This window comes from Mustelus asterias, chromosome 2 (assembly GCF_964213995.1).
Source record: "Mustelus asterias chromosome 2, sMusAst1.hap1.1, whole genome shotgun sequence".
Lineage (NCBI taxonomy): Eukaryota > Metazoa > Chordata > Chondrichthyes > Carcharhiniformes > Triakidae > Mustelus > Mustelus asterias.
In genome coordinates, this window is record NC_135802.1 from 45505454 (window position 1) to 45519414 (window position 13961).

Sequence of the window (13961 nt, forward strand, 5' to 3'; positions counted from 1 at the left end):
AGTGATAATGGATTTCTTTTGCGCTGGAGGAAGGTTTGTATTGAGTTCCCCAGAGATCAGCGTTGGGACTCTTGCTTTCCTGATATAATGACCTAGCCCTTGGTGTAAAGGCACAATTTCAAAGCTTGTGGCTAACACAAAACTTGGAAGCATTATGAACAGTAAGTAGAACTTCACAAGTATATAGACAAGTTGTTGGAATGTGCAGAGAGGTGGCAAATGAGGTTCAATGCAGAGAAATGTAATGTGAATCAATCTGGTAGAAAGAACATGGAGACAGTATAAAATAAAGCATATAACTCTAAAGGGGATGCAGGAGCAGTGCAACCTGGGTGTATATGTGCATAAGTGTTTAAAGATAGCAGGACATGTTGAGAGCAGGAAGTATACAGTATCCTGGTTTTAGTAATTGGGATATAGAGTAAACTAGCAAGTTATGGTGTACTTATATAAAACACTAGCTTGGCCTCAGCTGGAGTGCTAGGTCCAGTTCTAGGCACCGCAATTTAGGAAGGATGTGAAGGCTGTTACTCACAAGTGGCTGTGGTGAAAGAATCAATCCAGACTGGTCTTAGATTCAAGCCAGTTTATTGTAAGACACTTCCTCAGTCCTACTAACTTACAAGAAGCCCTCTACTCAAAGTGTTCCTGCTGTCTCTATTTATAGGACAAGCAATGTCACAAATTTAACTGGGTAATTGCCATACACCGATTAATAGTATCCTGACAAAGGCATTTTCAAGTGTGTAGTAAATATTCAGGAGGACTGTTCAAGGAATGTGTTATGGAACTTCAGTTATGAAGGTAGCTTGATCAGGGTAAGACTGTTTTCTTTGAAGAAAAGAAAGCAGAGAGAAAATTTGATAGACGTATTTAAAATCATGGTGGGTCTGGCCAGAGTAGATAGGGGGAAACTCTCATCATTCGTGAAAGGATTGAGATTTAGAGGGCACAGATTTAAAGAAAATGGTAAAGGACAAAAAAAATAAGACGAGGAATACCTTTTTCACTCAGTGAGTGGTTACGGTCTGGAATGCACTGCCCACAAGTGTGGTATAGACAGATTCAATCAAAACATTCAAAAGGGAATTATACTGTTATCTGAAAGGGAACAACGTGCAGATTTGGGGAACGTCATCTCTTTCAATACCATGATAGACAAAGAAGTGGTCAATAGGTTTTCAAAAGCTAATAGGCCAGTCAGCAGACTCTACAAGTCAATATCTGAGGCAACCACAGCCTCAGAGAACACACCAAACTGCAAGCATATAAAGCTGCAATCCTCACCACCCTCCTCTATGGTCCAGGTCATGGGTCCTGTACCACCATCGCATATGCCTTCCAAAGTGCTTCCATAGCACTGCCTCCAGAGCATCTTCAATCTTCACTGGCAGAACCACATCACCAACAGTAAAGTCCTGGAATCAGCTGAAAGCGCCAGCATCGAGTCTATCATTCTGCAAAGTTGTTCAGCAGGTCACAATGCCCAGATGGATGACATTCAGTTGCCCAAAATCATCTTGTATGGAGAGGAGCATCCATGCAAATGTTTCAAGGACTCCCTAAAGAAGTCCCTTGCTGTGTACCACATTCACCATTAGTGGCAAGTGCAGCTCCTTGATCGTGAAACCCAGAGATGCTACAATGGGAGCGCTGCGGATACCTTTGAGACCAAGCAAGAGAAGCGGAGGAGGAAAAGGAAAGATCAAATTGCCCCCAGCAGCGACTGCACCTTCACATATATCCGCTGTGGGAGAATCTGCCGGTCATGTTTAGACCTCACTCAGCAACAGCAGGCCTGTAACTGTTCAACACGAACTTTCCTAAAATTTTTGTCCACGAAGAAACTCAAAGGAGAGATAAAAAACAGATTACAGGCAGATCTGGACATAATAAGGAACTCCACTGTGTTTCTGTCAGATCGGATAACAGATATATGTAATGTTTATGATGGTGGGTCAAACTAATGCCATTTTAAACACTCAAATAGGCTTAGCTGGATATATTGGGTCATATTTCCTCAGAGTGGCAATCAGAGGTGGAATTGGAGATTTGTCTGGGTCTTTACAGCAGTTGCCCAGAAGTTATAAGTGGTTTTAATTCTTCTAACTTCTTCGGAGTAACAATTGACGTAACCTTGTCAGAACCATCCAAAGTTTGCGATTTAAATCACATATTCGAATGATTCCCTGCGCAGGGCAATTGCTGTGTGGACTGTGAAGTTGAGGGGGATCCCCCGGCACATCTTTGGAGCACCCTTCCCCAGTTTGGCACTGGGGAGCTCGCAAGTTACGTCCCAATTACATTAAAGATGCATGGAATTTATGAGATATATAAAATAGTTAAAGAATTGTGTTATTACAGAAATGGTCAGATTACAGAGTACATTACACATTATGGCTCAGTTAAATTTTCAGCACTGCTTCTTTTCCCAAAGAACATGCAAATTAATCAATTAAAATGCTGGCTTGTGCAGCAAGTGCTATTCTCCACATGCCTTAAAAAGGGAGGCTTGGTGCTGGCTTTGGCAAAGATTTAAAAAAAATAAAAGATAGATAAAATAACAAGTAATATAAACATGGTCAATGAGCATTCCTAAATTGGCTTTATTGCCTAAGAGAGTCCAAGTGGAATCTAATAGATATTCCTCCATTAATTTATCTTGGCATTTTTTATTCTGTTGCTTGGCTTTCCTTGGGAGAGTACATGGCTACTGGTGAATACAAGGGACAGGAGTTTGGATAATTGGAGAGAGTTGCTTCAGAAACAGGTGGTCATTTGCTTAAACCCGCTACCTGGGTCGGCGAACTTGTTCACTGATGCAATGCCAGCACATCAAATTTCAGAATGTGTTAATTGGAGCTGAAAGAGGCAACCCACCCAATCTTCTTATAGGGCCATAAATGAGTTTGTTGTCAACTCACTCGAGACAAATTTGAAATACCTTTTCATGAATTGTGTTTCTTGCACCATCAAAACCAAGACATGGAAGTAGCGATGATAACATAGCAGGGAGAGATATGCAATGGCGGAACAAAGGTGAAAGGTAACACAGAGCAGAACAGACCATGAACAGTGTTGGCAGCAGAAATGATGCAATGTTATTAGAAACAGCAAATTGCCAAAGAACACAGATAGGATTCAAAACAGAGCAAAATGAAAACAAATTTCTGGTAATACACCAGCAAGTCTATTAGCATCTATGAAAAGGATAAATCTCTGTTTAGGAGGTTTTTCTAAAGGAGTTTTATAAATGGAAACTTTTGTACTGTTAGAACTAACTGGGTCCACACCCAAGATGTTCATCTGTCCTTTCCCTTTGGGGAGGTTTATGGACCAGCTGCCTATTTATAGTATGGAGGCTCTCTCTGTCCAATTTCCTCTGCTCAAGTTACAATTTCATTTTATGGACCAACAGCAGCCTCAGAAAAGGCTGCTGCTTATGCACTCTGCATATTAAAATTGCAGAGTGTGTTTTTCCATGTTAACACAGAGGATCAGTGCTCTGAAGTCGAGAGTCCCAACCCAGGAATTAAAATCGCAACCATGGTGTCTCACGCCAATTCATCGCACTGAGGTGGGCCTAATGGACCAAATGGCCTTATTTTGCCCATAACTTTCATGTCTGTGTACCATGCAAGGTTGCATGCTTGAAAATTCCAAGTAGCAAAAACATCTGGATGTTGTAATAAAAAGAATCAATCTTTTACTGCAAAAACTTACATGACTTCCAGTTCGAAAGCAAAATCTGTTTTCAAAATTCATGTAGAGAGGAGTGATATACTATAACATAACCTTTCCCCCTATGTCAAAAGAACAGTGTAATTTCATTTCAATACTGGACTATTTTACTTTTCATTCAATATTTTAACGCAATTAAAACAGTCTGGACAGACTGTAAACTAAGGCGATTCACGCTAGCTATTTGTTTGAAGGCTTGATTTAAAATTCCCCGTGCCTTTCTTTTAAAACATCTTCCATTTATGTGGCACCTTTTATGGAGCGAATGTCCTAATAAGTATCACAGCAGCACTATCAAACAAATTCTGATGCCGAGCCACGCAAGGAGATTTTAAGACAGAGGCTGGGCCTCTGACGCAAATCTTTGTCTCGTCACTGGACACAGGTGAGGTCCCAGAGGATTGGAGGATAGCTAATGTGGTCCCGTTATTTAAGAAGGGGAGGAAGGATAACCCGGGTAATTATAGGCCGGTGAGCTTGACGTCCGTGGTGGGGAAGTTGTTGGAGAAGATTCTTAGAGATAGGATGTATGCGCATTTAGAAAGGAATAAACTCATTAACAATAGTCAGCATAGTTTTGTGAGAGGGAGGTCATGCCTCACTAACCTAGTGGAGTTTTTTGAAGAAGTAACCAGAATGGTTGACAAGGGAAGGGCCGTGGATGTCGTCTATATGGACTTTAGTAAAGCGTTTGACAAAGTCCCTCATGGTAGGCTGGTGAAAAAGGTTGGATCTCATGGGATAAAGGGGGAGCTGGCTAGATGGGTGGAGAACTGGCTTGGTCACAGAAGACAGAGGGTTGTAGTGGAAGGGTCTTTTTCCGGCTGGAGGCCGGTGACTAGTGGTGTTCCGCAGGGCTCTGTATTGGGACCTCTGCTGTTTGTGATTTATATAAACGATCTGGAAGAAGGTGCTGGGGTGATCAGTAAGTTTGCGGACGACACAAAATTGGCAGGACTTGCGGATAGTGAGGAGCATTGTCAGAAGCTACAGAAGGATATAGATAGGCTGGAAATTTGGGCAAAGAAATGGCAGATGGAGTTCAATCCTGATAAATGCGAAGTGATGCATTTTGGTAGAAATAATGTAGGGAGGAGCTATGTGATAAATGGCAGAACCATAAAGGGTGTAGATACGCAGAGGGACCTGGGTGTGCAAGTCCACAGATCCTTGAAGGTGATGTCACAGGTGGAGGTGGTGGTGAAGGCGGCATATGGCATACTTGCCTTTATAGGACGGGGCATAGAGTATAAAAGTTGGGGTCTGATGTTGCAGATGTATAGAACATTGGTTCGGCCGCATTTGGAATACTGCGTCCAGTTCTGGTCGCCACACTACCAGAAGGACGTGGAGGCTTTGGAGAGAGTACAGAGGAGGTTTACCAGGATGTTGCCTGGTACGGAGGGGCTTAGTTATGAGGAGAGATTGGGTAAACTGGGGTTGTTCTCCCTGGAAAGACGGAGGATGAGGGGAGACCTAATAGAGGTGTATAAAATTATGAAAGGCATAGATAGGGTGAACGGTGGGAAGCTTTTCCCCAGGTCGGTGGTGACGTTCACGAGGGGTCATAGGTTCAGGGGGGGGGGGGGGTTAACACAGATATCAGAAGGACATATTTTACACAGAGGGTGGTGGGGGCCTGGAACGCGCTGTCAGGCAAGGTGGTGGAGGTGGACACACTGGGAACATTTAAGACTTATCTAGATAGCCATATGAACGGAGTGGGAATGGAGGGATACAAAAGAATGGTCTAGTTTGGACCAGGGAGCGGCATGGGCTTGGAGGGCCGAAGGGCCTGTTCCTGTGCTGTACTGTTCTTTGTAGATGAACACAAGTTTTAAGGAAATGTCTTAGTTGTGGGGAAAGAGGGGTAGAGAGACAGAGAAGTTTAGGAAGGAACATGCAGAAGTTAGGGCCTCAGCAGCTTAAGACATATTAACAATTGTAGCAAATCAGGGATGCTCAAGATGCCGGATATCTTTTGGGGGGGGGGGGCGGCTGTAGAAAAACTACAGCTCAAACAGGCCCTTCGGCCCACAAGTTGTGCCGAACACATCCCTACCTTCTAGACCTACCTATAACCCTCCATCCTATTAAGCTCCATGTACTCATATCATAGAAATCATCATAGAAACCCTACAGTGCAGAAGGAGGCCATTCGGCCCATCGAGTCTGCACCGACCACAATCCCACCCAGGCCCTACCCCCACATATTTACCCGCTAATCCCTCTAACCTACACATCTCGGGGGCAATTTTAACCTGGCCAATCAACCTAACCCGCACATCTTTGGACTGTGGGAGGAAACCGGAGCACCCGGAGGAAACCCACGCAAACACGAGGAGAATGTGCAAACTCCACACAGACAGTGACCCGAGCCGGGAATCGAACCCGGGACCCTGGAGCTGTGAAGCAGCTATCATCCAGGAGTCTCTTAAAAGACCCTATTGAGGTCACCTCCACCACCCCTGACGGCAGCCAATTCCACTCGCCCACCACCCTCTGTGTGAAAAACTTACCCCTAACATCTCTCTTGTACCTACCCCCCAGCACCTTAAAGCTGTGTCCTCTCGTAGCAGACATTTCCACCCTGGGAAAAAGCCTCTGAGAGTCCACCCGATCTATGCCTCTCAACATCTTATACACCTCTATTAGGTCTCCTCTCATCCTTCGTCTCTCCAAGGAGAAAAGACCGAGCTCCCTCAGCCTATCCTCATAAGGCATGCCACTCAATCCAGGCAACATCCTTGTAAATCTCCTCTGCACCCTTTCAATCTTGTTGTTGTAGGACTGGAGAAGGCTGTAGAGCTTGGAAGGTGCAAGACCACGAAGGGGATGAAAACATGGATGAGAACTTTAAAATGGAACCACTGCTTAACCAAGAGCTAATATAGACAGGTAAGCATGCACTGGACTGATGAGTGAACAGAAGGTGGTGTGAGTTAGGACACAGCCAGTATATTTTTGGGTGACCATAAGTTTGCAGAAGATAGAATATAGGAGGCTGTCCAGGAGTGCATTGAATAGTCAAGACCAGGAGTAACAAAGGCATGGATGTATATCTAAATGTATATAGAAAAATGCTTTTGCTTTTTAATATAATCTATACAAGAAAATAGTACCAATTATAAATTGCTTTACATTTAACCATGGCACTTACCCTTTTGATTCTCATTTCTTATCTCCACTCATTTGAATTGGATCAAAACCAGATTTTTGAACTAGCAAAACACACTATGTTTTAACATAATGTAATTAGCAATCAAGTGTTCAAATTTTTTTACATTATTTGAACAGCTTCAGATTAACCCACAGTCCACATCCCTTTCTACAAAATACATATGCAAAGTATCCTGTATAGCAGAACTGAAATGGCGAGCTCAGAGCGATAAAGTGTATATCATAGAGTAGTAAACAAAGTTATTTGTAGAACACTACCCCCAGCTTGCTTTCAGGAAATCAATTCAATCACAAAGGGCTGTTACTTTGGATTTTTCTTCCCAAAGTTCTAGCCATTACCTATGAAAAATTCATAGAACTTACCAATTTGCCGAAATGGTATTTACAATAGCCACAGTATTTAACGTTATCAGCTTCCGAACCTTCTTCTTCACACAGAAGTCCTGCCAGCTGTGCACTGAACAAAAAACAATAAAGATGGTAAAAATAATACTCCCAAAGTTACTGAATTACATGATAAAAAATCTGCTGAGCAGGTTGCATCTGTGATTGAAGTTCATTTCTACCCCTCCTCCAACAGTTTCTCGATCATATAACTTGTAACTTTAAATGTTATCCTAGCTTTTCTCTCGCAATAGCTTAAGAAATCAATTTTACACTATATTCTTATTTCACCGAGTAAAACTTCATCAGCTCAGATCAGAATAGAGCGAGATCACTACTAAAGGAGAGATGATGACATAGTGATAATGTCACTGGACAAGTAAACCATGCCAGTCTCAGTAATGGCCATTATGATAATAGGATGATTGGTGTAGTGGACCCCAGTATTAGATACAACACGTCCTTCATGGAGTCACCTGATGTGGGGATTGATGGTCAGAAAGCACAAGAAAGAGAAATGCAAAAGATTGCAATAAGGTAGCAGATGTCTTGCAGTTGTGTGCTCATGTGCTGAAAATGTGCTAGTAATAAAATTAGTTGAGAGCAATGGTGTCAGTCATCCTGCAACATAAAACCAAGACAATGGTGACCATGACAGCTATCAGTGATTTTCTGATTCACTAATGAAGGGAATCTGCCAGCCTTACTCAGGCTGGCCTATGTGGGGCTCCAGATCCACAACAACGTGGTTGACTCTTAACTCCCCTTTAAAATAACTCAGCAAGTCACTTAGTTCAAGGAAAATTTAGGATGGGCAATGCATGTCCGTTGCCTGTGAAACTGACATTGCATGAAAGAAAAACAAAAAATTGTACTAATTTTTTTTTCTAAATCTGAAATTTCCCCAGTGGCAGAGTGAATAAGGAGGACACTTCCATAGGACTGCGTTACAGAGATTGGAAGGTACCAAGTATAATCTATGGTCGATGCTGAATTGAAGATCAAGGAGATGGGAAGGACCAGGATCTGAAGAGAGCTGAGGTGCTCTTCATCCACATATGGTACCATATGGTCAGCGTCTCAAAACGTTTCTCCTAATAAAACTCCTACTGCCAAGCTTCATTTTCTGACCTGTTTAAAGCTGTGGACAGTGGGTTAAAGGTGGGTGATTGACACCTCTCAATCAGACAGCTCCAGGTTGATAAGGCTCATCAGCCTTAATTGGCAGTCCATAAGAAATAAGAACAGGAGTAGGCCATTTGGCCCCTTGAGCTTGCTTCACCATTCAATAGGATCATGACTGATCCGATATTCCTCATGTCCACTTTCCTGCCCTTTCCCTGTAACCTCATTGACCAAAAATCAATCTATTTCAGCCTTAAATATATACAAGGATTCTGTCCCCAAATCTCTTTGTGGCAACAAGTTCCAAAGACTCTCAACCCTCAGAGTAGAAATTCCTCCTCATCTCAGTCTTAAATTGGCACCCTTTTATTATGCCCTCTGGTCCTAGACTCTCCCATGAGGGGAACATCCTCTCAGCATTTACTGTCAAGCCCCTTAAGAATCCTATATGTTCCAATGAGATCAACTCTCATTCTTCTAAATTCCAATGAGTAGAGTCCTGACCTGTTTAACCTTTTCTCCCAAGACAATCCCTCCATACAAGGGATCATCCTAATGAACCAGTCTATCTAGAAAGTTAACTGATTTCAAAACCCCAATTATGGATTAACTAGCAAAGTATTGACTGGATAGCAATGCCAAGGATAAACGAGGTTCTTCAGCCTGCTCAGCATGTCATCTAGGAGAAGTGCACCTCCAAAATCATCCTTTCAACTATTACACTTGCACCAGCGTAGTGCTCGCTACATAGTATCTTGGCCCAAGAAGTGGGAGGGGCTTTGTACAAATCCTACCACTTAAGTATATTCACATTGCAAGTTTTTCAGCAAGTCATCAATCAAAACATCAGACATATCAAGCCCTCTGGCAAAGAGGAAGTAGTGACAGGAACAGACAGAGAATGCTACTCAGTCTTCAGATTCAATCGTGCACACGTGCAACCTCAGGGTGACACTCACTCTCCACAGATCAAGGCATTATGTGGAGTTCATCTCCTGGGGCAACAGAGCACACCTTTACAAGTAGAATGCTGCTCCCCAATCCAGAGAAGGGAAAGAAAAGGAAGGCTAATTACAGCCTTCTCTCCCTGTTTTTGGCTGGTCATTTACTTATAGCGGTCAAGATGTAGAGAACAAGACTATTAGTTATCGTATGGAGCTCGATTCATAGAATACCAGAACACTCATTGCCAGAATGTTGGGCAGGAACAACATTGAAATAGTCGCCCACTAAACAAAACAAGGTTTCCGGTGGAGTCTCAGCTCCAGGAGATTGGTGCAGGCTACACATTCTATTGGGCTGACAAGTCTAAGGACCAGCTTCAACCTTCAGGGGTGGGCTTTACCATTCAATCTGAACTGGCGCAAAATCTCAACTTACTTCCTACAGGGATCAGCAATTGACTCATGGTTCTTGATTTAAGTCTTGCCATTAACCACCATGCAAACTAATGAGTGCCTACGCTCCAAAAAGTGACAGACACAGATGAAGTGAAAGAAGCATTCTACAATGACCTCAGCAAGACAATCAGTTCTCTCTCTCTAAGTGCAGTGAGTTTCACCTAATCATGATAAACAGTCTTGGGACAAGCAGACAAACTGAAAACAATATTACGTTACGATCCAGTTAATATTATAACTGAACATGAAGATCCCAGAATGGAACCCTGGCTCAAAAGACCATAACTTTTATTTTTTGTTAAAAATAAAACATGCAAGAGTCATTGAACCACTTATTAGTTTAAAAACACAAATACATTAAACATGAAAAATTGTAATCTTACACAGCACTCCTTTATTCCCCCACCCCCCCCCCCCCCTCCAGTTTAATAAACACATATGGATTTTAAGATTGACATGGATTACAAAGTACATTTTTTAAGTCACAATGGTCTCATTAACACAAGTCCCCTTTAAGCACAAATTGTGCTATGGTCAAATACACACACTCCACTCTGAACCCCAATTAGTGTCTGTGGTTTTGTTCTCAGAATCCCTCCAGATGATTGTCATGAGAGTTTCCAAATTCCACTCGCAGAAAAACAGACTTAAAAATCTTCTCTCATAATAATATTTTCCCTTAGCAGTTTGCATCCCAAAATCCAGTCCAGGTTTTACAAACGACCAAAGCTTCTGCTCCACTTTTAACAGTGAATCCAGTCCAGGATTCGATTTCATTCTTTTAGGATATCTTCGCCTTTACTGCTGTACAAACTGTTCACAATTGCTTTAACTCTCTATTCCCATGCTCTTATTAAAATGGCAGCAGGCATTTAATTTACCTCGGACGTCTGCTGTCCCACTTTAAATCTGGTTATGCAATTGTCTCTTTAACTCAGAACTAGGTTTATTCTTTCTTGAATTCTTCTGTTAAATACCTTGGTCTCTGTTAGAACATAGAACATAGAACAGTACAGCACAGAACAGGCCCTTCGGCCCACGATGTTGTGCCGAGCTTTATCTGAAACCAAGATCAAGCTATCCCACTCCCTAACATCCTGGTGTGCTCCATGTGTCTATCCAATAACCGCTTAAATGTTCCTAAAGTGTCTGACTCCACTATCACTGCAGGCAGTCCATTCCACACCCCAACCACTCTCTGCGTAAAGAACCTACCTCTGATATCCTTCCTATATCACCCACCACGAACCCTATAGTTATGCCCCCTTGTAATAGCTCCATCCACCCGAGGAAATAGTCTTTGAACGTTCACTCTATCTATCCCCTTCATCATTTTATAAACGTCTATTAAGTCTCCCCGCAGCCTCCTCCGCTCCAGAGAGAACAGCCCTAGCTCCCTCAACCTTTCCTCATAAGACCTACCCTCCAAACCAGGCAGCATCCTGGTAAATCTCCTCTGCACTCTTTCCAGCGCTTCCACATCCTTCTTATAGTGAGGTGACCAGAACTGCACACAATATTCCAAATGTGGTCTCACCAAGGTCCTGTACAGTTGCAGCATAACCCCACGGCTCTTAAACTCCAACCCCCTGTTAATAAAAGCTAACACACTATAGGCCTTCTTCACAGCTCTATCCACTTGAGTGGCAACCTTCAGAGATCTGTGGATATGAACCCCAAGATCTCTCTGTTCCTCCACAGTCTTCAGAACCCTACCTTTGACCCTGTAATCCACATTTAAATTAGTCCTACCAAAATGAATCACCTCACATTTATCAGGGGTAAACTCCATTTGCCATTTTTCAGCCCAGCTTTGCATCCTATCTATGTCTCTTTGCAGCCTACAACAGCCCTCCACCTCATCCACTACTCCACCAATCTTGGTGTCATCAGCAAATTTACTGATCCACCCTTCAACCCCCTCCTCTAAGTCATTAATAAAAATCACAAAGAGCAGAGGACCAAGCACTGATCCCTGTGGCACTCTGCTAGCAACCTGCCTCCAATCCGAAAATTTTCCATCCACCACCACCCTCTGTCTTCGATCAGACAGCCAGTTACCTATCCAATCGGCCAACTTTCCCTCTATCCCACACCTCCTCACTTTCATCATAAGCCGACCATGGGGGACCTTATCAAACGCCTTACTAAAATCCATGTATATGACATCAACTGCCCTACCTTCATCAACACACTTAGTTACCTCCTCAAAAAATTCTATCAAATTTGTGAGGCACGACTTGCCCTTCACAAATCCGTGCTGACTATCCCAGATTAATCCGCATCTTTCTAAATGGTCGTAAATCCCATCTCTAAGGACCTTTTCCATCAATTTACCAACCACCGAAGTAAGACTAACCGGTCTATAATTACCAGGGTCATTTCTATTCCCTTTCTTAAACAGAGGAACAACATTCGCCATTCTCCAGTCCTCTGGCACCATCCCCATAGACAGCGAGGACCCAAAGATCAAAGCCAAAGGCTCTGCAATCTCATCCCTTGCCTCCCAAAGAATCCTAGGATACATTTCATCAGGCCCAGGGAACTTATCGACCTTCAGTTTATTCAAAACTGCCAGGACATCCTCCCTCCGAACATCTATTTCCTCCAGCCTATTAGCCTGTAACACCTTCTCTTCCTCAAAAACATGGCCCCTCTCCTTGGTGAACACTGAAGAAAGGTATTCATTCATCACCTCGCCTATCTCTACTGACTCCATACACAAGTTCCCACTACTGTCCTTGACCGGCCCTAACCTCACCCTGGTCATTCTTTTATTCCTCACACAAGAGTAAAAAGCCTTGGGGTTTTCTTTGATCCGACCCGCCAAAGACTTCTCGTGTCCCCTCCTAGCTCTCCTAAGCCCCTTTTTCAGCTCATTCCTTGCTAACTTGTAACCCTCAATCGAGCCATCTGAACCTTGTTTCCTCATCCCTACATAAGCTTCCCTCTTCCTTTTCACAAGACATTCCACCTCTTTCGCAAACCATGGTTCCCTCACTCGGCCATTTCCTCCCTGCCTGACAGGGACATACCTATCAAGGACACCCAGTATTTGTTCCTTGAAAAAGTTCCACTTTTCATTAGTTCCTTTCTCTGACAGTTTCTGTTCCCAACTTATGCCCCCTAATTCTTGCCTAATCGCATCATAATTACCTCTCCCCCAATTGTAAACCTTGCCCTGGCGTACGGCCCTATCCCTCTCCATTGCAATAACAAAAGACACCGAATTGTGGTCACTATCTCCAAAGTGCTCTCCCACAACCAAATCTAACACTTGGCCCTGTTCATTTCCCAGTACCAAATCCAATGTGGCCTCACCTCTTGTCGGCCTATCCACATATTGTGCACACACTGCACAAAAACTGCCCCATCCGAACTACAGTTGTCTTAGACATTCTTTGCCTCAATTTCCTGGTTATCTGGATTGCATCTTGTTCCTTAGGAAGCTTGCATTTTTGCAAATCCCTTGTCCTGTCCAGCTTCTCTTGGCAGAGTTGAATGCTGTTCACTCTCCAGTGCCCTGTCTCCAACTGCTTTGGCACCAGTTAAAACTAACAAAGGAAAGCCCTTAACTCTGGAAAATGGCCTCTCGTTGCCAAGCAACAACTTACTTCTTCTTACTTTTCATGCTGTAACCTTCTCTAAGCACAACAGAATCACAGTTGGAATTGAAACCAAACCCCACACATACAAACACCATTGTCCAGCAGGAATCTAATCAATGTTTCTGTACCTAGAAGGATAAAACCTAAGTTAAACCCACTTAAAATCATACCTAAATGTTTACCAATACAAATGTAAATCCCTTAAAATTACCTTTGTTTTCCTAACAATTGATGCACCTAGATTCAAACGCTGGCACATGTTGCTCTATGTTATTGCATGACAGAGATCTCAATCACTTGCACTCCACCCGTTCACTTTGAGGTGCAGAATGCTGGTCTAACCACCAATGTGTCAGGATTATTGCCGTTGAAAATAAAATCGAAGGCACTTGGGCGCAGAGTCAAGCCACAGAGCAATTTTAATGTAACTGTATTGAAAGGCATGGTCAAGGATCAAGAACTGGAACACAAACTATCCACACGAATTAGTGATTTCCTGGAGGACAATATTGTCATTGAAGAT

The 13961-nt window shown here is 43.0% G+C and overlaps 1 protein-coding gene across 9 annotated transcripts in view; it reads right to left on the reverse strand.

The window, feature by feature from the left end:
* Nucleotides 1-13961, reverse strand: part of mllt10 (MLLT10 histone lysine methyltransferase DOT1L cofactor) — a 248754-nt gene that overhangs the window by 168536 nt on the left and 66257 nt on the right. For all 9 annotated transcript variants that reach the window (XR_013500066.1, XR_013500065.1, XM_078234429.1 and 6 more), the window contains one exon: nucleotides 7285-7378. Coding sequence is in view for 7 of the 9 variants with exons in the window: in XM_078234429.1 (XP_078090555.1) it covers nucleotides 7285-7378 (94 nt within the window). In the remaining 2 variants the exon portion in view is untranslated. The remainder of the gene's footprint in view (nucleotides 1-7284; nucleotides 7379-13961) is intronic.